At 42.3% G+C, this 22,220-nt stretch overlaps 2 protein-coding genes across 9 annotated transcripts; one reads left to right on the top strand and one right to left on the bottom strand.

Moving 5' to 3' along the window:
• Positions 1 to 431: 431 nt before the first annotated feature.
• CSNK2B (casein kinase 2 beta) lies at positions 432 to 14,699 on the bottom strand. Of its 6 annotated transcripts, XM_089514275.1 has the most exons (9): positions 14,291 to 14,410; positions 12,442 to 12,540; positions 12,267 to 12,371; positions 7,896 to 7,978; positions 6,774 to 6,876; positions 5,658 to 5,773; positions 5,313 to 5,388; positions 4,834 to 5,023; positions 432 to 812 (listed from the first exon to the last, which is right to left on the bottom strand). In XM_089514275.1, the coding sequence occupies exons 4-9, from the start codon at positions 7,965 to 7,967 to the stop codon at positions 722 to 724; spliced, it is 648 nt and encodes a 215-aa protein (XP_089370401.1). In that variant the 5' UTR covers positions 7,968 to 7,978; positions 12,267 to 12,371; positions 12,442 to 12,540; positions 14,291 to 14,410; the 3' UTR covers positions 432 to 721. The 6 variants fall into 6 exon arrangements, with proteins under 6 accessions (XP_089370401.1, XP_089370391.1, XP_089370383.1 ...); XM_089514265.1 differs by lacking the exons at positions 12,267 to 12,371; positions 14,291 to 14,410 and adding an exon at positions 14,681 to 14,699; XM_089514257.1 differs by lacking the exons at positions 12,267 to 12,371; positions 14,291 to 14,410 and adding an exon at positions 14,466 to 14,535.
• GPANK1 (G-patch domain and ankyrin repeats 1) lies at positions 14,660 to 20,399 on the top strand. 3 transcript variants are annotated; one of them, XM_089514206.1, is made up of 3 exons: positions 14,660 to 15,057; positions 16,127 to 16,767; positions 19,147 to 20,399. In XM_089514206.1, exons 2-3 carry the CDS (start codon positions 16,184 to 16,186, stop codon positions 19,604 to 19,606), a joined length of 1,044 nt encoding a protein of 347 aa, XP_089370332.1. In that variant the 5' UTR covers positions 14,660 to 15,057; positions 16,127 to 16,183; the 3' UTR covers positions 19,607 to 20,399. The 3 variants fall into 3 exon arrangements, with proteins under 3 accessions (XP_089370332.1, XP_089370351.1, XP_089370342.1); XM_089514225.1 differs by lacking the exon at positions 14,660 to 15,057 and adding an exon at positions 15,085 to 15,162; XM_089514216.1 differs by lacking the exon at positions 14,660 to 15,057 and adding an exon at positions 15,182 to 15,795.
• Positions 20,400 to 22,220: the final 1,821 nt, after the last annotated feature.

The raw sequence follows: 22,220 nt of genomic DNA, 5'->3' as shown, positions 1-22,220 counted from the left end.
GTCAATAAACAATCTGCTCTCAGACTATCTAGGAATTTAAATTAGTTGAGATAACTGTGATTCCCTCTCCAGGGAAACACAATGTTTTTCCAAGTTCCAACTTACTAGAAACTGTACTAAAAATCAATTGGGCCAAACACAGCATTTGTCTCACTTGTGTTTTCAGTTTAGTGATAGGTAAAGGACTGGCTCCATGGATTCCACTCACCAATTATGATTACAACTGAATGTTATCACAGTCTAAGTGTAATGTAATATCATTTACCACAGCAGTGGTGTAAGAACTATGTGTCTACTAGAATCATTTAACATTTAATGTTTCCCACTCAGTAAACTAGTGAGATATTTATTTCCACAATAATTATCAAGTATTTTTTCTCTTTTTACATACTTCATCTCTCACACATAGAGCAACAAAAATAATAATCATGTTTTCATTTTACATTTTTAATGTATTTTATTTTTTAAAAAGAAAAAAATCCCCACAAAATGATGACATTAGAGGTGTTTACTGAATTTGTGTGTCACAGTCTGTGTTTCTGGGAATTAACAGAAATTGTTATTAAATTTAAACCGCACACCAAAAATGATACTAAAAATCAGGCTGGAGGGTGACAAAGAATAGTCCACAAGGGACATCACCAAAATCAAAGTATAAGCAGCCCTGACTGAATTAAAGGGGTTTATCAGAGCAGGACCCTGGGCACCTGGACGCAGAAGATCAACGGATAGTTTTGACTGGGCTCTTGAAATTGCTGGCGGCCTGAAGCTGCAGCTGGTAAGCCATTGGGTGGATCTTGAATCCATAAAGTCTGAAATGGAAAAGTACAGGGGTTAAAATGGTGATGAGGAGAAAGTGTGGAAAGCCCTGCTCAAACAGCCACCAAATATTTTAGTTAAAAACCAGGTACAGATTTTATTGGATTCCAAAAATGAATACTTGTTACAGTGGGGAGTCGATCATTTTAAGGAAAGTCTCAAACTTGATGGTAAGAAGTCAATCAGAGGCTGATGCTGTATCTATAATTTTTTTAAAGGGGGAGAGTGGATCCTGCCTGCCTGAGTTGGCACAAGGAGATAACCCATGTTCTGTAGACTGTACCTTCAGTCTCACAGAGAATTTCAAAGACAGCAAAAATAAATAAAACAATCAATCAATAAAATAGAGCTACATTCTGGATCTCTACTGACTAGAAGGCTGTGGTTCAGGATGGACAAATATTCTGTAGAAATAATACATAAATCAAGGCTAAATGCCTTTTCCAAGACACTAAAGAGAAAAAAACCTGCAGCATGTCCCACTACACTGCGGGAAAAATAAAGAACCTGGAAAAATTTGTGGTCACTGAAATTAAGCCCTGCTCCATCTCATGAACAAGAATGGCTAACCAAAGTTCCACAACATCTGTAAACAGAAACGTGTGTCACATGAAAGTAAAGACTGGCTCTGGGCTGTTTCCCCAAGAATTACTCAGAAAATAGTCAAGAGTATACTTTGCACAGTGTCACATGCAGTTTGAAATGCGGTGCCCTTCAATATGCCCAAGGCAAGAGCCCAGCTCAGATGCAGCACACACAACCCTGAAGGGTGTTTCAGTGAGCCTCCCCTGCACTAGTTCCAAATTACATCCTAGTAAGCAGGACAGACCATCTAAAACACAGTACAGAGCAAGTTGCCTCTCAGCCTTCTCACTGCTAAAGGAAGGCAGACACCAGAGGCTAACACATTGATGCAGGAGTCTCCAGGGCATCTTTGTACATGAGCGTTATAAGAGATATGAATGAATTGGCAGAAAGTGGCCCAGTCAAAAAGCCTCCTTTCCATCATTCTCTGTGGGTTTTCCAGGCTATGTGGCTGCATTCTGGAAGAATTTATTCCTAACATTTCTCCAGAATGTGGCCACAAAGCCTGGAAAACCCACAGAAAACTATGGATGCCAACCATGAAAGCATTCAATTTCACTTCCGTTTCATCATTATTTATTTTAATCTAAACTCCCTCAAACCTATTTAAACAATTTAAAACAGCATTCTAAAAATAATTTCATAAGTTAGTTATGAATAAGTTATGAATGGGGACTTAACATTTTTTCTGAAAGCCAAGTGAGACAAAACTAATCATAATTTTGGAAGGAGCATATCCCACAATCTGGAAGCAACAAGAGAAAACCCTTCCTGCATGACTAGCAAACGGGTCTCTGAGAGCAATGGTATACCTTTCTTTAACTACTGGATAGACTGAGAGAGACAGGTGGTCTCTTATACATCCAAACTTTGTAAATACTTTAAATACTTTGAACTGAGCTCAGAAAACGACACCTGGTCTAATAAAATGTCAACACCAGACAGTACTTAGCTGTCTGCATCATTTTGCACCATCTGAAGCTTCCTGAGATTCAGGCTTTGTAGACTGTGAGGTAGTAGTCCACATGCAATGTAACCAGGGCACAGGTAATGTTGCCAAAGCAGACCAAATCAGGAAAAGGTCACAGCTGGTGCACTGAGGGACTAAACAGACCGGCACTAAACTGGCTTCAGGTCAGGATATGGAGTGGAGACTGCCATGGTTGCTTTGGTTGATGATGGGGAAGTGTGGCCCTGTTGATGCTGTTGGACCTCTGAGCAGCCTTCGATACCATAGACCATGATATCCTTCTGGAGCGCCTGAGGGAATTAAGAATCGGAGGCACTGTTCTGCAGTGGTTCCGGTCCTATCTCTCAGGCAGGTTCCAGATGGTGTCACTTGGCAACAGTTGTTCAGCCAAGAAAGAGCTCAAATCGGGCGTCCCTAAGGGCGTGATACTGTCGCCAATGCTATACAACATTTACATGAAGCCACTGTGTGAAATCATCCAGAGACATGGGGCGGGGTGTTATCAGTACGCTGATGACACCCAAATTTGTTTCTCCATGTCTCGGACTGCTTCATAACCAAGGATGGCATTTCCCCTCTGAATGACTGCCTGAAGTCAGTAATGTATTGGATGAGGGAAAATAGGCTTAAATTGAATCCAAATAAAATGGAGGTACTCGCTATGGGCAATCCCAATCCGGGTATGGTGATAAGCAGTCCAGTTCTGGATGGGGTCACACTTCACCTAAAGGAGTGTGTTCGTAGCTTGGGGGTGCTCCTGGAATCGCCACTTCTCATCCCAAGTGGATGCGACAGCCAGGAGCGCCCATTATCAGCTTCAACTGATTCGCCAGCCATGATCCTTCCTGGAACGGGAAAACCTAGAAACGGTTGTACACTCACTGGTAGCCTCTCATCTCGATTTCTGCAATGCGCTCTACATGTGGCAACCCTTATGCCATGTTTGGAAGCTGCAACTGGTCCAAAATATGGCAGCCAGATTGGTGACAGGGAGTTCCAAATTTGATTCTATTACACTTATCTTAAAATCCCTACACTGGCCGCCCATTAGCTTCTGGGCACAGTATAAGGTGTTGGTTATTACCTATAAAGCCCTACATGGCTTGGGCCCAGCTTACCTGAGGGAACGCTTCCTCCTATACAATCCTTCCCGCACTCTCAAGTCCTCTGGGAAGAATCTACTGCAGTTAGCGAGAACTAGACTGAAAATGACTTCCCAGAGGACATTTTCTGTTGCAGCTCCAAAAATCTGGAATGACCTGCTGGATGAGATCCGCCATATAACATCTTTGGAGACCTTTAAGAAGGCAATAAAAATGGATCTCTTTCGGCAGGCCTTCCCAAACTGATCTTTTCAAAATTTTCACTCCATTTGTTTAGCTGTACCAACCAGACTTTGATCTCGATGTAGTTTATTAACCATTCTATTGGAAATTATTTCCTGTTATGCTTTTATCTACTGATATTCATGTTTGATTTTATTGTTCTTGTTTGGGGTTACCCACCTCAATCCAATACAGGGAGAGGCGGGATAAAAATTATTATTATTATTACCATCATCATCATCATCATCAGGCTGGAATGAGGGCATGGCGACCGCACGCTGGCCTCCCTGACTCCTCCCCAATATCAACGTCATGCTGCATGTCCAACCACACAGCAGGCAGCATCACGCCGCTTCTTTGGTGCAGCATGTAGATGCATTGTGCCAAAGAATCAGCGAAAAGCCATTGTGGCAAGGGTGGCTTTTTGCCGTTCTAAAAAAGACTGGCATTTTTGCTGTTTCTTTTTAAAGTGGCAAACTGCCAGATTGGGGCCATGGCATGCAGTTTCTGCTGCTCCAATGCGGTGTTGAAAGGGGCGCCAGGGGTGCCACTCTATCAGGGCAGTCTGTTTTTTTCCTAAATGTAATTGTACAATCATACCCGTTCCTGCGGCTACGAACTGAACATTCTTACACAGGACAAGATCAAAATGTATTGAAATGTACTATTTCAAGGGGAACACACCTCTCAGAACAGGCTGAACTCCAGTCCCAAGTCGTGACTTTCTACAGATATAGCCCCTCTGTCTTTATTGGATTTAACCTAAGATTGCTCACCTCATCCAACCTAAAGTGTAAGGAAGATCTCTGAGAGGATACCCCAGATTTCTCATTGATCTCAAATACCTTGGGCACATCCTCTCTCTTAGGGCTGAAGGGACTGTCAAGGCTGTGGACAATTCTTGGCTAAAGTGTGCAGGGGAAGATTAGCAGCACTAGTGACATAATGATTAACCATCTGATCCCCATGCAGCTTAGTTGGCAAGGACATGAATAACAAGCAAATAATGAAAGTAACAGGGGGAAAAACTAGACTGGGAGGCTACGTTTTGCAGCAGAAAACAATGATTTAAACCTCTAACTTCTGTATTCTCCTGTATCATGTACATGTTAACATCTTTTGAAAGGATCTTACCTGGGCACAAACTGGTTGGCTGGCCGCTTCGGCCGATACTCGGGGTGCACCATGAACAACATGTGAGGAAAGCCAGTCCCAAAATAGGCCCCATCTGTATGATGGTGGCGGGAAGATTTGGGGGTATAAACATCCATGCACTTAGGGCAGTACAGTTTGACCATGGCTTCACCTGGGATATCAGATAAACCTAAGAGTGAAGAAAAACAAAAACTTATGAAACCAGGAGATGTGGACAGAAGCACAAACACTGCTTCCAGCATCAATCCTAAGATGTAGCTCAATAAGCTTTTTACACAACTGATTCAAGAGTGTAACTAAATAACGGGTTGTATACATATCTCCCCACTTTAAGTCTTAATCATTCCTATTACCATCTCTAATTCACTTGATGTTTCTTGAACTCTTCCATAATTCTGGAATGAATTTCAACTTTACACCCCCTCCCTCCAACTCTCTCCGTACACACATATACTCACCAATGGGCAGCATGGGCTGGTTCTCACAATAAACTCGAGGACAGTAGCCAAAGTCTCCTTGCTGGTATTTTTCAAGCTATGAAGAAGGGCAAAAGTATCAGCAACAGAAACTAGACTCCCTAAAATGAAAATGAGGTATGGCCAAATACTACCTATTGGTTCAAGAGATTGAACTGAAGCATGAGATAGACTTCTGAATTGACCAGCTAAACTAGTTTTCAAGAGAATACTGTGGCAGAGGTTCAAGGGTCCTTCCCTCTTCAATTTCAGTCTAGGAGTGGCTGCCTCAGAAGATTTAGGAATACATCAGAGGGTGACTGCTTACGGAACAGTCTAAACACTTACCATTTGAGCAATGCCACGGTTTGTGAGGATATAGCGGGCATGGATGAGCCCATAGAGCATTTCAGCTGCCTGCTCAATCAAATCACTCTGATTAGGATTGTCCTCAAGCTCTTCATCTGCGAGAGAAAGGAAGAAGTCAGAAGCACATAAAGGAAAAAATAGATTCACTTTCTCTAACTGGTAATATCTTTAAAAACTAACATATTATCTGGTAACTGATAAATAACTGATCTGATTCCTGAAAATCGCCAGAGCAACACTGCCAGGAATGTCCCCATGTAATTTACACTAGCTCACTGCTGAAGAAACATCTGAGATAAAGAAATTTCCTAATGCAATATCATCTAAATAAGCTGTATCACTCCTACTCCTTGAAAATTCCTAATGTAGTGTCAAAAATCTTTATTTCTAATTCCACAAAAAATTATGTCAAGAGTAGGAAGTTATAGGCAGCACTTGAAATTTCTGAGCACTGTGCACTAATGTGCATACAGATAATATATATACACACACACACAGAAAGAGATGGGTCAGTTTTAGAGTGTATTCAACTGCCAAGCTGAAGCAGCTGTTAGCTAATAATATACTTCCCATTTCCTTTATTTGTTGTTGCTGTGTGCTTTCCTGTTGTTTCTGATTTATTACTGCATCTTAAGAGGGCGTCTGAAAACTAGCAATTTCAAGGCACATAAAATAAATCCTACGCTGAAAAAAGTCAGGGATATACAGTCTGCTTCTGGCTCTGCACATCCTGTGTTTCACACCCTTAAAGATCTGTTCAGCCATTCTGTACCGGCAGATGTTAAGTAAATGAGCTTTCAAAACGTATTCAGCTAGCTCTGCCCCCAGATATTGGTATTAAACATGGATAACAGACATTCCAAACATACATCTCTGTGTGCACAGAACTAACTTCAGACTGATGTCAACCTCACATCAGTAGGGGTGTGCAGAGAATAGGAAGTACACATATAAGGATGAGGGGGCAGGATTGGGCAAAAGCTTTGCAAGAAGTCCCATCATGCCTCTGATACCAACAGATACCAAGTACCTGAACAGGGTCAATAGTTCTAGGAACCAAAAAGATTCAGTACACTCAGACACGCCATCACTCACCAGGTTCCAAGTCGAGGATCATATCCAAAGCTTGGCGATAGTGGGGAACTTGTTCATTGAGGCCAGTTAAGTTGAATTTGTCTTGGATGTAGTCTTCATCCACCTAGAAAAGAAACACAGATACCAGAACCCAGAATGAACCAAAGCAGCCATCGTGACTCCTCACATCCCCTCAGGCTCAAGAACTTCTGCCAAGTAACTGTTTCCTAGTATACTCCACAATTTTGATTAACTTGTGAGAGTCCCCTCCCTGCAGGAGACACAGGGATCCTTGTTCAAAGCCAAACTCTTCTTCACTGCATATTCTAGGCTCTGTACCAGTGGTTCCCAAACTTTGGTTCTACAGGTTCTTTTGGACTTCAACTCACAGAAGCTGCAGCCAGCTTGGCCAACAGTCAGGAATTCTGGAAGGTAAAGTCCAAAACATCTGGAGGACCAAAGTTTGGGAACCACTACTCTATATACTAGAATTTAGAAAAGGCACATTTCTGACCTTAAGTCTCACACACACTTTGTGTTAAAATTCAAAGATATAGCCATGTCAATCTGTAGAATCAGTATGCAGAGATATCCTGTAGCACCTCTGAAACTAAGTGAAAGAAAGAAATTGGAAGCATGAGCTTTCCTAGACTGAAGTCTACTTCCTCAGATGCATCTGGTGGAGTGGAAAGCCAGGGAAAAGCTATATATGTTGTTTTTGTGTGAGAATGTCAATTCCAACAGTATGTCATTTGTATACACTGATGGCACATATAGGTCTGTCCCTGGCTTTCAACTCCACCAAATGCATCTGAGGAAGGAGACATAAGTCTACAAAAGCTCATGCTGCCAAATCCTTTCTTTCAGTGAGGTCCAAAACACACTGTAGAAATAATGCGCTTTGTGATTGCTTTAACTGCCCTGGCTCAGTGCTAGGGAATCCGGAGAACTGTAATTTATTGCGGCACAGAGAAGGCTCAATGCCTCACCAAACTACAGCTCCCAGAATTCCCTAGCGTTGAGCCTGGGCATTTAAAGCCGTCTCAAACTAGATTATTTCTGCAGTGTGTTTTGGGCCTAGGTCTTCAAGGTGCTGCATGATCTCTCTATGTACACTCTGTGCGAGAGCATTCCCCCACTCACCTCACAGAAGAATTCGTTGCCGCGCAAGCCACAGAACCATGAAATCCAGGATACCTCCTCGGAGCTACTCATCTTCCCGTCCTCTGGAGATAAGAGAGAGCAACATAAGCATACGGGGTTTCACCATCACTCACCCCACCTGTTCTCCCTTGCTTTATCCAAACACTTTGTGAAACGTATCCCCTTGCAGGCTTGCTCCAGCGAGGTGATCTACGGCTGCTTCTCCCACCAGCGGAGAAAAGGCTCCACAGGAATCAGAGACAGAGAACCCCCAAACCCAGGCTGCATCCATACTGCAGAAATAACCTGATTTGGGACTGCTTTAAGAGCACTGGCTCGATGCTATGGATTTCTGGGAATTGTAGTGTGTTGTGGGCCCAGAGCGGAGGGGCCCACAACACACTACAATTCCCAGAAATCCATTGCATGGAGCCAAGGCAGTTAAAGCAGTCCCAAACTGGTTTATTTCTGCAGTGTGTTTTGGATTCTGCTTGTTCCTCCTTGGAACCAGGAAGAATCTCCTTCTCAGACCAGTTGCCCCTCTAGTCATACTCTGTCCTTTTGCAAAGAAAAAAAAAAAGGACGGGAGGACACAACTCTTCCTTCCCTCCCTAAACCCCACTCCATTTTTAAAACCCCGGCCCAGTGGTCCCCCCTTAACCTTGCAGAGGCGGCTCCCTCGCCAGAGATTCCTCCTCTCTGAAGCTTCTCCAAAGCAAACCCCTTTACAAACCTACTCACCCCTGGGGGCAAAAGCTGCCTCAAGGAGAGGGCTTGGGACCTCTAAAGCTTGGGACCTCTAAAGGCCTCTCTTGCCAGCTCCCACCGCGCAGGCGCGCCCCAGGCATCACGGGATGGTAGTCCTTTCAGTATAAGGAAGGAGCAAGCAAAGGCAGGAGGAACTACGCGGCCCAGGGTGCAACGGGGAAAGAGCGTGCCGTGCCGCGGAGCACGACGGGAAGTGTAGTTCAAGCGGCCTCCAAGCCCCACAGCGCCTGGGAAAAGGGCTGGTCGAGTTGAGAACTGCACCCAGACAATGCAGAATTTAAGGCAGTTTGGTACTGCTTTAGCTGCTATGGCCCAATGCTTATGGGGATTTGCAGTTCTTCTGTGAGACGTCTAAGCTTCCCTGGCAGAGGTGCCACAGCAAAACTACAGATCCTAAGCCTCCCATAGCCAGGGATCTGTTAAAGCACTCTCAAACTGGATTATTTCTTCAATGTGTTTCGGACCACAGACAGCCCTTCATATCCACGGATATTTATTATTATTATTATTATTATTATTATTATTATTATTATTATTATTAATCCATGGCTTCAACCACCCATGGCTTGAAAAATACTGTAATTCCATATATATATATATATATATATATATATTCCCAAAAAGCAAAGTTTGATTATTTTTTACCCCACTGGACATAAGGGACGCTGTTTTAAGTGCACAACTCCATATAGCAGGAGTGGAGGCTGCATCCACACTGGAGAGATAATCAGCATCTCCAACCAGCCTCAGAGATATGTTTTACCAAAATCCTCAGAATTCCCCACTATTTATTATTATAATTATTATTCGGTCAAAATCCCTGAGAAAGAAATTAATTAAATTCCCTGGACTCAGGGGAATTCCCCGGAAACTGGCAACGCTGGTAAATAACCCAGTTTGGTGTGGCTTTAACTGCCCTGACTCAAGGCTATGGGATTCTGGGAGTTGGTCATAGGGCCCAGAGTGGTTTAAAAACAAATCACTTCCAGTGCAAATGGTAACCAGATGTGGATTGGAATCAGTGCATTTTGAAATGGAAATGGATCTTTCAGTGCCCTGGGAGAAGGCAGGGCCAGCGCCATTTTTGTGGGCCTCTGCCGCATGTGTGACTACCAAGGTACACTTGTCCCTCCACATTCGCTGGGGTTAGGGGCACAAGAGCCCCGTGAATATGGGGGAAACCCAAATAACAAAAACACCATGTTTTTACCAGACAGGACTACACCTCTCTAGGAATCTCTAGGTCCTCCAGCCCAACTCTGTGGCCAATGTCCGACAGACAGTGACCATAGAGCTGCACTGGAGGAGCTATAAAGGCCTAGTAGAGTTTTATTTCCAGAAATCTCTAGGTCTTTCAGGGCGACTTTTAGTTAAAATTGACCACAGAGTTGCACTGGAGGACCTAGATATTCCTAGAAAAAAACACATTAATCAAATCTGTGAATAATCAAATCTGCAAATGTCAAAACCACAAATAGGGAGGGATAAGTGTAATTAGCATGCCTGCTGTTCTACTGACCTCTGATGGCATGTTGCCCTCCGGCGGCTACCCAAGCTGCCCCTCCATTACACAGGGCCAGCATCAGCAATTTCCTATTCCTCTGCCTCCTGCGGCGTCGGGCCCTACTCCTTCTCACCAAAATGTTATACCTCGTTAGAAATGCAATCCTGCGCATGTGTATTCTCCGCCACAGCATACAGATGCGCACAGTAGATTGCAGGCATATTTGCAGAGCTTGCAAAACCAGTGCTGGATCCATGCCTGCCCAAAGTAACTAGCCACATGTGCAGGAAAATGGTGACAGGAAGTGACCTTTCACCAAAGGATAGGGAAGTGCAAGGGAAAAAAGGAGGAGAAGCAGGAATCGATTCTTTTTAAACCGATTCATTTCCCAATGTGAACTATTCTTGCTTCAAGAACCGGTTTAAATAGAACTGATTCATTTGTGAATGGGAACTACACAAGTGGGTTACTTTGATTCAATTCCATGCTAGAAAATGCGATAGGAGCAAACATACTGGGAACCACAATCCAGTTTCAAACCAATTCATCGATTCGGATTGGAAACCAATTCAAATGTAAGTGGGAATGAGGCCCTGGATTATATCCACATTGCACAGTTATAGTAGTTTGATCCCACTTTAATGTCCAAAGCTCCATCTTACGAAATCCTATAGTTCAGCAAGGTGTTGAGGATTGCTTGCTAGAGAGCTGCAGGGCTGCAGTAGTTCAGGGGACACTATAATTCTCCAGTAGAGATAATTCCAAGAACCTCACCAAAGTTCAGATCCCAGGATTCCTTAGGATGGAGGCATGCCAGTTAAAGTGGAATCAAACTGCTATAAATGTGTACTATGAGGACCAGCACAGCATAGTGGTTTCAGTGTTGGATTATGCCTGGGACTCTGGAGACCATGGTTCAATTTCTTGCTCAGCCATGAAACCCACTGGCTGACCTTGGGCAAGTCACATTCTCTCAGCCTAAGGGGAAGGCAATGACAAATCTGCTCTGAACAAATCTTGCAAGAAAACCCCATGACAGATTTACTTTAGGGTCGCCATAAATTGGAAATGACTTGAAGGCACACAACAACAACAACAACAACAACAACAACAACAACGTTATGCAAACCCTGCTGCCCTGCTTGTGTGTTAGAGAACATAATCCCATTGCCAGTCAAGCCAACTTCTGTAGGCTGGAGCAGGTGCCTTATTGCCTTCTACCTCAGAGAGAAAAACATATTAGCACAAGTCCTGCAAAGAATAACCACAGTTGTGGATCTTTGGTTACTGATACAGTCAGCCCTTCTTATACAGACTTTTTATACACAGATTCAAGCATCCACAGTTTGAAAATGTTCCAAAAAAGTATAAATTTCAAATATCAAACCTTGATTTTCCATTTTTTACAAGGGACACCATTTTGCTATGTCATTATATTTAATGGGACTTGAGCATCCATGGATTTTGTTATCCACAGGGGATCTTGGAACCAAACCCCAGTGTATAACAAGGGTCCACTGTACATGAGATACATACATTGTTTTACGATTCTGATTGCTTTAATGATTTTAATCGTATTTTATTATAATTATTGTCATGTTGTAATTTTATGTTGATTCGTTTTAAGGAGGGAAGGGATAGTGGGATTTATTGTATTGTATTGTATGGATTTTATTGTTGTAAGCCGCCTAGATCTTATTGGAGAGGTGGGGTAGAAATCAATCAATCAATCATCATCATCATCATGATCTGATCTTTCTGGAAGTCTCCTTTCTGTGTTGTGCCTGTATTTCCTAACATTTATACCAGACATGAATGTGTATTTAGCAAGAAGTGGTGGAAGAAACCTGGTCTCCAAAGTCGTAGGCCAACACTCAAACCATTATGCTGCAATGGCTCACATACTATACACGTTTTAGTCATATGTTGTATGTGTAGTCATATGTCATATTTTGTCACACACTGGCTCTCATACTACCATACCATACCAGTTTGATTCCACTTTAACTGGCATCCTGGGAATTGAATTGGTGAAATAGTTCAAATTATCTCAGCTGGAGGGGACACATAGGTTTGCCACACAAATAACCTGTGCTCACCTTTGCAAAGGCCAGGGATTTGTGTGGGTGAGCCCAGAAACCTGGTCACTTGTGGGATATTGTGAAGAATGTATTGTGGCTATTCCAGTTCCTAGAGCTCCAGCCCTGAACCAAAGACAAGAACAAATATACTTTGTAAGGTTGTCAATTAACCTCCCCACTTCTTGTAAATTACCGTCTCTGATGCTGGTGCTGCTTCGTCGGCTCATCCTATCCGCAGTGCCAGTCCTCAACATGGCTGTCATATTAGGTTTGCATTAATGGTCAGCCATCCCTGTTTAAATGGGGGAGAGAGAGAGAGAGAGAAAAGGATAGTTAAAGATCAGGAATTTAGATGTTCTCTAGGTAACAAACATAAAACATTACTAATATTTAGGACCAGCTTAGCCAGTGTTTTCAGCAGACAGCCACCACTTTGTTTAAAATACCCCCAATTTTTCTCAGCCATCTTGGATTCCTGTCATGAAGCAGAAATGTGAACTATACAAATATACATAAATAATTGTTGGATATTATTCTGGATATTAGTCCCTACAGTTGTACACGGCTTGACAAATCACGCCAAAGGGGAAACTTTTACCTTTACTAGTCTGGATATTAGTGGATATATTAGTCTATTGTTAATGTCATGGAAGCAGAATTTGATGAAATCTGTTTCCTCACTTTATTTCATTAAAAAAATGTTCTTAATTGGCTAAATTCATTTTAATTCTGCCTCATGATCATCTGGATGTTGTACCCTTTTAAAACATTTTGACAGTTTCTTTATATATTTTAAGCTTTTTTGTCATGGCCTTTGGCTAGCACAATAAACAATTATATATATATATATATATATATATATATATATATATGTTTTATATTTTTAAAATGTGTTTTATCCTTTTAATAACTATCTGTTTTAATATTGTAATAATTTAATTCCTTTTTAATGTACTTTTTTCTATGTTTTTAATTGTACTGTTTTTTAATTTTGTGAAACCGCTCTCAGTCCACAGTTCTGGGAAAAGAGTGGGATACAAATAAATATAATAATAATAATAATAATCTGAGAGCAAGTGTGGTGTAGCGGTTTGAGTGTTGGATGACTCTGGAGACTAGGGTTCGAATCCTCACTCACCCACAGGGTGACTTTGGGGCAAGTTACATTCTCTCAGCCTCAGCAAGATTGAACAAATCTTGCCAAGAAACCGCCCCCTGACAGTTTTATTTTAGGGTAGCCATAAGCTGGAAACAATTTGAAGGCCCATAACAACATTGTCACCTGAAACCTCAGACCATGGGGTTTGGTAGATACCAAAATCCATGGATATTCAAGTCCCCTTAAACATAATGGAGAGTAAAATGGTGTCCCTTAGATAAAATGGCAAAAATCAAGGTTATATATATGTATATATATATATATATATATATAAACTCTCTCTGAATATTTTCAAACCATGGATGCTTGGATCCATAATAAGTGGATACGGAGGGCTGACTGTATCCATTAAAACCATTAAAACGGCCTGTTCAGTGATTTTAAGGTGTTTTTAGTATTTTAGCCATGATGTATTTACATTATGTTGTGAAGCCACTCTCTGTGTTGCTAAAAGTTCAGATAAATGACATACATACAAATTTGACTAATCGCGTTTTGAAAATTTGTTTATGTAAATGAAGACAATAAGTATAATTATCCAGGAATTTAGTTTATTTAATAGGGATTGAGTAATATTTTTACTAATTGTACAATAGGTGTAGTCAGTCTTTGTTAGCCCAATTAACAATTATCTGTATTTGTAAGTGTGTTCTATATGTCAGTAAACATGAGCTGTGTATAATGCTTAATGTCTAATAAAACATTATTATTTTATTAATAGCATTTTGAAGCCCAACTGATTGTTTGAGCCATAAAATTAACAGGTTTTTTTAACGAGAGCCTTTGTGGCAGAAGAGAGGGGTATCCATGCTCTAAGTTAAACTTAAAAAGACTGTGTTCTGATCTTTTAAAACATATCTAATAGGGAAAGCTATGTGCCTACAGAGCTTAGTGTGGCACAGTGCTGTTTCTCTTTTTAAAAACCCGGCTGTCCTTTTTAATTGAAGGCAGCCCCATTGAAAGGGCTGAGAGAACTGCAGGGATTTAAAAGAAAGCGGTGCAGATATGCAAATGAGGACCAACGGTCACGAAGCAAAAAAAAAAAACCGGTTACGAACTGGGGCGCGTGTTGGAAAAGGCGGGAAAGGGCGCGAGACACATCGCCCGCCGCGCGCATGCGTAGAGTTATCGCCTATTGCACAGAGAGAGAGAGAGAGAGAGAGAGAGAGAGATACCGCGCATGCGTAAATCCACCTCTAAAAGGCCGTTTCTCATCAAGCCTATGAGAGGAAACCATAGAGATAGTAAAAATATAGAATGACTAAAACTCTGCCTGACATATGGAAGACCAGGGCTCCCTTTGGTCAGAGTGGCGTCTCCCAATGGGATCCTGGGATTTGTAGTTTGACCAGGTCTTTTTAGCCTCCTCTGCCAAAGGAAGCTACAAATCCCAGGCTTTCGGTTAGGACGGAGCCATGGCAGTTGAAAATGCATTATGTCTACAGCGCAACCATCAAGGTGTATCCAAAACCGGGCTATTGGGGGGTGCTAACTGGGGAAATGCGCCGCTCTTTGATTTCTCTCTATGATACAGGGCTTCCCTGTTGTTGCTTTTCTGGACGCTCTGCAGTCCCGCCCGCTCTCATCTCTATGGTTGGGCGGACTTCCGGTATCTGTAAGTGACGTCATCCTGGGCTTTGAAGAAAGCAGGTCAGTAGTAGCGCTTTTGGTGGGCTGCTGAGAGGTTCCCTGGGAGGGAGGCCCGGGTTTGATGCCTGGCTCGGCCATGGGAACTCATTGGCTCCCCTTGGGCAGGTCACACTCTCTCAGCCTCAGGAGGGCAGTGGGAACTATCACTTCACTTTAGCATTGCTATAGGCCAGAAATGACTTGAAGCCACACAACAGCAACAACAACACAGAGTTACGTCCAAGTGGATTTTAGTTTAGTTGCTGCCACACTGCAGAATCAATGCAGTTTTGATGCCATATTAACTGCCAACGGCTCCATCCTAAACAGCTCTCAGGACCACAAATCCTAGACGCCCATAGCATTGCGCCATAGAGGTTAAAGTGGTGCCAAACTGCGTTAATTCTGCAGTGTGGATGTACCCAGAGTCTCAGCGCTCTGAGCACTTAACAATAATTGATGGGAAACAAATATGTGCAAATTTGATTTGGGATATCGTCATGCTTTTTGTAATATTGGTCTTCTGCTCGGCATCCTAGTTCACAAAGCCATGAACAGAGCACGGCTTTCCTCTGTTGCGCACTGGGTTTAAAGATAAAGATCCTGGCATAGTATCTCAAGCCAGAATTTACATTGATCTGAAGTTCCAGGAGGGAAGCAGTGCTTACCTCTGGCTTCGCAAATGGTCAACCAGACGTTTTTACTTCTGTCTTTTTAAAATGTATTGTAACCCACCTTGAATCCCATTGTGGGAGAAAGGTGAGATATAGATCCTTGAATTAAATACATAAATACATAAATAAATAGTCCAGTGGAGTTCTGTCCTGGTTGAGCTTCCTGCCCATCTTATTGGCATCCACAAGCATTGCATGCTTATTTTCCAATATATCTTTTGAACCATGAAGTATTATTATTTGGATTTTTTTTTGAAAGCACAAGTTATTAGAAATCTGTATTCTATGCTATATATCTGTATGTACTATATATATCTCCCCTAGGGAATCACGGCATGTTCTTAATCTTTGTCCATAGCAAATAAAAGATCCTTAAATAATAAGTAAATTAATCACCTGACTCTTCCTTTCCACAGGCTGAGAAGCTCTAGCTTACAGTTCTAGCTTTATATCTAGCACAACCCTGCATCAGCATGAACCATGGTCCCCGGTTGATTGCCTTCACTCGTGCCCAGGAGGAATCGGATCTCTGGAGAGATGGACATGTCCAGAAGAAAAGCAGAAGGGGATCTTCTGTTGCTAGTCAGGAGGAAGGGAATACATCTGGAGAAGCAGTTCGCAGCTTCTATGAGAACCTGGTGCTTCCAAGTGGTCCTGGGAGACCCTCACAGAGGAAACGCAAGGTGCACCGCATACGCCTCCAACCAGCACAAGAGACTCCTCAGGTTCAGAGCAGAGAGACAGACTCCCGTCAAGGGAATCGGCTCCTGAAAGCTGCCCAAGAAGGAAACCTGAGTTCTCTGCGGACACTGATAGAGAAGGAAGAATGTGACATCAACTACAGAGATAGCTATTACTGGACAGCCATGATGTGTGCAGCTTATGCAGGCCGTGAGGAGGCTGTGAGATATCTTCTGAGTTGCGACGCTGCCTGGGTGGGGGTTTGTGAAACGCAAGGCCGGGATGCGATGGATCTGGCAGAGGAAGCAGGCCACCAGAAAGTGGTGGATGTCCTACGGGAAAGTGAAAGGCCCCAAGTGAAGGAGGAATCTCCCGGGTGAGCTTTCGTGGTGGTATGAGTTACTCTATAGAGGGAAAATTATCCCAAGTGCGTCTTCTTTTGAATGTTTGCTTGCAGTCTTCCATAGTCCAGCTATAGTCCTACAGTAAAGTGATAATGTCCTCTCAAAGTTGAAAAGATCAGACCTGATGTTGGATTGTCGTTATTTCCGCTGATTGGTTAGAATTACGTATATATGCCAAGAAATTGTATCTGTCTAGTCTGTGCTGGCCATAAAATTGGGACACGACAGTGGCCTTTTTTCCTGGTCCCTAAGTCTTTTCTCTGGCCAGCAAAGACTAATAGGTCATCAGAAAACAAAATCATAAAAAATTCCTGGTTTTGGACATAGAATCCTGTAGGAGTGATGACTTTGCAATTAAACAAGGTGCAGCACCCTTCCCATGCCAATTAAATTTAAGATTCCACCCATATAGTGGCAATTTATTTGTCTTACCCTATGTCACAGTATCTCAGGGTGGCATACAAGTAGAATCAATTTACATAGTTTTAAAAAAGAAAAATAATTTAAATAAACTAAAAACTCATTAAACAATTTAACAGGTTAACGAAGTTTAATAGAATGTGTATATGCTGGATTAGAGACTCAGTGTGGTGTAGTGGTTTGAGCATTGGACTGTGACTGGAGAACAGGGTTCAAATCTCCACTCAGCCATGGGTGACCCTCAGCAAGCTATACTCTCTCAGCCTCAGGAAGGCAAAGGCAAACCTCTTCTGAACAAATATTGCCAAGAAACCCCAGTGATAGAGTCACCGTAAGGTCACTATAAATCAGAAATGATTTAGACATTCACTCCCTCGCAGGCCGAAGGATGACAGTTATGCTGGAATAAATGAATCAGGCCCCAAGGGCTTTAATAAAAAGCCATGGTTTTATATGATGCTGGAATTGAGCAGTGGTAGAGTCAGCATGGCTTAGTGATTTGAGTGTTGTAATAGGACACTGGGAGACCAGGGTTTGAATCCCTGCTCAACCAAGAAAGCCCACTCAGTGACCCTGGGCAAGTCACACATTCTCAACCTCAGAAGAAGGCAAAGGCAAACCTCCTCTGAACAAAACATGGCAAGAAAATCCTGTGACAGGTTTGCCTTAAGGTTGCTGTAAGTTGGAAACAATTTAAAAATACACAACAATAACAGAATCCATTATAACTGATGTATGCAACTTTCTCCTAAAGTAGGTGTAGCAATGTGTATCTTCTGCCTTTCTCAACCAACTTGTGGCCATGACGAAAAGTAGGCATTTTATTCTTTTGAGGAATAATACTGGAAGGTGTGCCTTGCTGTGCTTTGCAACATATGAGAGCCACTAGTAGCACTCTAGAAGTTGTGTTGCAGCTCCTACCAGTCCATGAAAATCAATATTATGGCAATTCAACAACTTCCAGAAGGCCACAGTTTGTTGTCACCTGCTTGACAAGGAGCATATTAATTCACAAAGATAGATTATTGTAGAATCCTATTCCTTTAGCTAAAATAGCCAGTGTGATAATAGTGGTTTTGTACTATTTTAAAAGTACTGATGTTTTAATATGGTAGTTTATTTAATAGTTTTTGTAAGGATTACCTTATGAAGATGGGACTAGGGAAATCCAGGTTCTAATCTATACTAAGTCATGACATTCACTGGATGGTCTCAGGTGAATCAGTCTTTCTAGGTCTGATCTGCCTCATAGAATTGTTGTGTGGATAAAGGATGAGCTTTGAGTTCAACTGGGGAAAGAAGATATCAGTATAACTAGAGTATTCCTTGGCTAAGAAAACCGTATAAAATTCATGGGGTAACCATAAATCAAGTAACTTAAATACGCGCGCGCACACACACACACACACACATATAGTAAGGATTTTACCACACGAGAAAAGAAAGGTGAAAGTTTTCAGGAAAGTAGCGGCTTTCTCTGTGCCATTGCACATGCCTTTGTAGCACTTCTGTTCTTTTCTTGGGGAGAGACAATAGTCAGAGCGTGCTTTTTGCTGAATAGATTATTCCTATTGAGCAAAAGGCATGCTTTGATGACTGACTCCCCTGGGGAAGAGAATGGAAGTGCTATGAGGGCATGTGAAGTGGGACAGAGAAAACTACTACTCTCCCAATTGGTTTTGTCTTTGTTTTCTTGAAATAACTAAAATTTCAAGTTATTAAAGGGATTGGCATGGCTCTTTAGTGAAGTTTACACATACAGTTCAGGAAAAGGAGGGAGCTAGTCCTCTTTTCAAACAAAGGCTGAACTCCTGCTTGCTTTTCACTTTTAATATCTCTCTCATTGAGAAATATTTTGAGAGCTGCTAGTATTACCATTGATGTGTCTGCATTCTGCTTTTCTCCTCAGTTAATTTTCTTTCTTTCTGCAGTCCTCAGGCAACAGTTGAGAAAAAGTACTGTGCTGTGTGTCAGGCCCACTACAGTGAGGACACCGTGGCTCTCCATGAACGCTCCACTGCCCACCTTTTCAATCGGCGTGATCCACTACCCCCCACGCGCTACCACATCCCTGAGAACAATGTAGGTTACCAGCTGATGGTCAAAGGAGGCTGGGATCGGGAAGCTGGTTTGGGGCCTGAGGGTGCTGGCCGCAAATTCCCCATCCAGACTCTGCTCAAGCGTGACCAGAAAGGCCTGGGCTTTTGCAGCAATCTCAAGCCCAAGGTGACCCACTTTGATGCCAATGACCCCAGCGCTGTGGAAGCCAGGAAGGAAAGGCCCAGGAGGGAACGGGCAGCAACTGTGGGGAAACGAGAGTCCCGGCGCCGGGAGGCAAAGGCTGCAGCGTGGGAGCGCAACCTCCGTACTTACATGAACCTTGACTTCTAAACTCTCCTTTGATAGTGGATTAGCAGGTTGGGTACATGATGGCAAATTCCTTGTTTGGTGTAATTGGGAAAGGAATCTAAAATAAAACTGCCACTATCATAACTACATAATTCAATCACATTTGGAATACTCTCTATGTTTTTAGTCACTGACCCTTAGAAAAGGATGTTATTTAGTTGCAAAAGATGCAGAAAATGGCAACCCAAATAATCAAGAGGCTGGAACAAATCTTGTGGGAAAAAGGTGCAGCATTCAGGTTTTGCTTAGACAAAAGTCAAGTCAGAGGAGTCATGACAGAAATGCACAGAATTATTCATGCTAGAGGCTTTTCCCTCTCTGTCATAATACTGGTACCCAAGTTCAGTGATAGGAGATTGAGGACAGAAAAGACATACATGAGGGAGCTCCTCTCTATTATATGTTTGCTTGAAAACAGGTCTGCTGGGAGTGTTCCACTGTGTGAGGACATGGGGGAGCTTTGGCATCCCAGCTGTGGAATGCCCTCCATTTGGAGGCCCAATTGTAACCAACATTGGCTTCATTTAAGCACCAAGTAAAGTCATGGCTGTTAATTAAAGCTTTTGGGGCCTAAACAATTCACTCTAAAATGGTTATGCAGATGGTTTTAAACTGTTTTAACCTAACTTGTTAAGGTGCTTCCTATGCTTTTAGTCTATTTAAAGTATTTTTATTGTTTTAATTTGTTTATAGTGATTTAATTTGTACACTGCTCTGAGATCTCATGCTAAAGGGCAGAATATGAATATTTAAATTAAAGACATGTCACCACGCACACCATTAAACTGTGGGATTTGCTACCATTGGGTATACTAATGGCCACAAACTTGAATGGCTATAAAAGGGGGAATTACACAAACACATGGATACATTTATTATATTTAAGCCCTACTTTTCTCCCACATGGGACCCAATGCCCAGACTGAAATACAAAAATTAAAAAATACATATACACTCAACTATAGGTCAGCCTCATGTATAAGATGAGGGCAGGTTTTGGGAACAAAATTACAGATTTTGATATGGCCCATGGAAAAGTCAAGGGTAAAACTTAGGGGCATATAACAAAAGGATGTAAAGGATGAAGCAAAGGAAAACAGTGCCAAAGAGCTTACAAAATGCCAACAAGCATGACCATGTTCACACTAAAAACTGAATGGATGAAGAGGGAACTTCTGTAAATGATGGCTGTGCAATGTGTGGTGGGGAAGGTGATCGCGAGTGGATAGGGCTAGGAAAATTTGCACATGTCAGGGAGGATGAAAAGGCAAAGCAAAGCAAAAGTTAACAGTGATTATAGCTTTTAACTTTAATGTGATAACTTTGCCTGATTTTAACCCAGAATAACTAACAAACACACACGTCTTATGCAAACACTAATCCTCCTTGGCACTGCTTTGAAGGGAAGTGCTAAAGAGCTGCCACTGCTACCATTTTCCTGCCAAGGCACTCAAAAAGATCAGAAATGGCACTGCAGTGGAGCGAGTAGAGCAGGTCCATGTTTCTTTTAGATGCTCTCAGGGACACTGTGTTCTCACCTTTTACCACTCTCCTAAAAGACTGGGATTGATCCTTTTCTAAAAAAATAAGAGTTAAAGTACAGAACTTACATTGACCTGTGAATAAGTCAACCCATGTTTTTTGGTCAATTTTTTAACTAAAATTTCATACATACTGATCCTGACCCATGGCGACCCTGTGGATGAGACATCTCCAAAGCTCTGCTTAGTTTCTGTAAACTCATACCCATGACCACCTTAATAGAATCTATGTAGCATGCGGCCTTCCTCTTGTTCTACTTTCCTCCACCTTTCATAGCATTATTGTTTTTTCCCCAATGAGTCCTGAGGCTCATGATGTGACCAAAGTACAACAACTTTAACTTTATCATCTTGGCTTCCAGGGAGATTTCTGGTTTGAGCTGCTGTAGGACCCATTTGTCTGTCTTTTTGGCTGTTCGTAGGATCCTCCAGCACTCCTCCAGCACCACATTTCCAGTGAATTGATTTTCTTCCTGTATTCATTCTTAACTGTCCAGCGCTCACATCTACACATGGTAATGGGGAAATCAATGGTTTGGATGATTCTAAGAGAGAGAGCCTAGTGTTTTTGAGTGTTGGAGTACCACTCTGAAGACCAGGATTTGAATTCTGCTGAAACGTGAAAACCACTGGATGACCTTTGACAAGTCACATCTTCTCAGCCTCAGGGGAAGACAATGGCAAACCTCCTCTGAACAAATCTTGCCATGAAAACCCCATGATAGGGTCGCCATAAGTCAGAAATGGCTTGGAGGCCCACATCAACTATATACACTAATCTCTCCATATTTGCGGCTTTGATATTTGTGGATTTGATAATTCACGGATTTGATTAATATGTTCTCTCTAGGAATTGCTAGGTCCTCCAGTGCAACTCTACGGTTAAATTTAGCTAAAATTTGCACTGAAAGACCTACAGATTCCTAGAGAGAACACTCTACTAGGCCTTTGTAGCTCCTCCAGTGCAGTTCAATGGTCAGTGTCTGTTGGACGTTGACCACAGAGTTGCAGTGGAGGACCTAGAGATTCCTAGAGAGGAGTCATCTCAGGTACAA

Source organism: Sceloporus occidentalis, unplaced genomic scaffold, assembly GCF_023333645.1.
Source record: "Sceloporus occidentalis isolate IW3139 unplaced genomic scaffold, rSceOcc1.0.p SCAF_1, whole genome shotgun sequence".
In the NCBI taxonomy this organism is placed as follows: domain Eukaryota; kingdom Metazoa; phylum Chordata; class Lepidosauria; order Squamata; family Phrynosomatidae; genus Sceloporus; species Sceloporus occidentalis.
This window is presented reverse-complemented; position numbering and strand designations above follow the sequence as displayed.

Excerpts from the sequence above, each read along its gene's own strand:
- CSNK2B (XM_089514237.1), bottom strand. The coding sequence starts at position 10,423 with ATGGATCCAGCACTGGTTTTGCAAGCTCTGCAAATATGCCTGCAATCT. Across the intron at positions 7,979-10,182 it reads AGGGCAACATGCCATCAGAG|AGGACGGGAAGATGAGTAGC; the intron begins GTCAGTAGAACA and ends TCTTATCTCCAG. Across the intron at positions 6,877-7,895 it reads GCAACGAATTCTTCTGTGAG|GTGGATGAAGACTACATCCA; the intron begins GTGAGTGGGGGA and ends TTTCTTTTCTAG.
- GPANK1 (XM_089514206.1), top strand. The coding sequence starts at position 16,184 with ATGAACCATGGTCCCCGGTTGATTGCCTTCACTCGTGCCCAGGAGGAA. Across the intron at positions 16,768-19,146 it reads GTGAAGGAGGAATCTCCCGG|TCCTCAGGCAACAGTTGAGA; the intron begins GTGAGCTTTCGT and ends TTCTTTCTGCAG.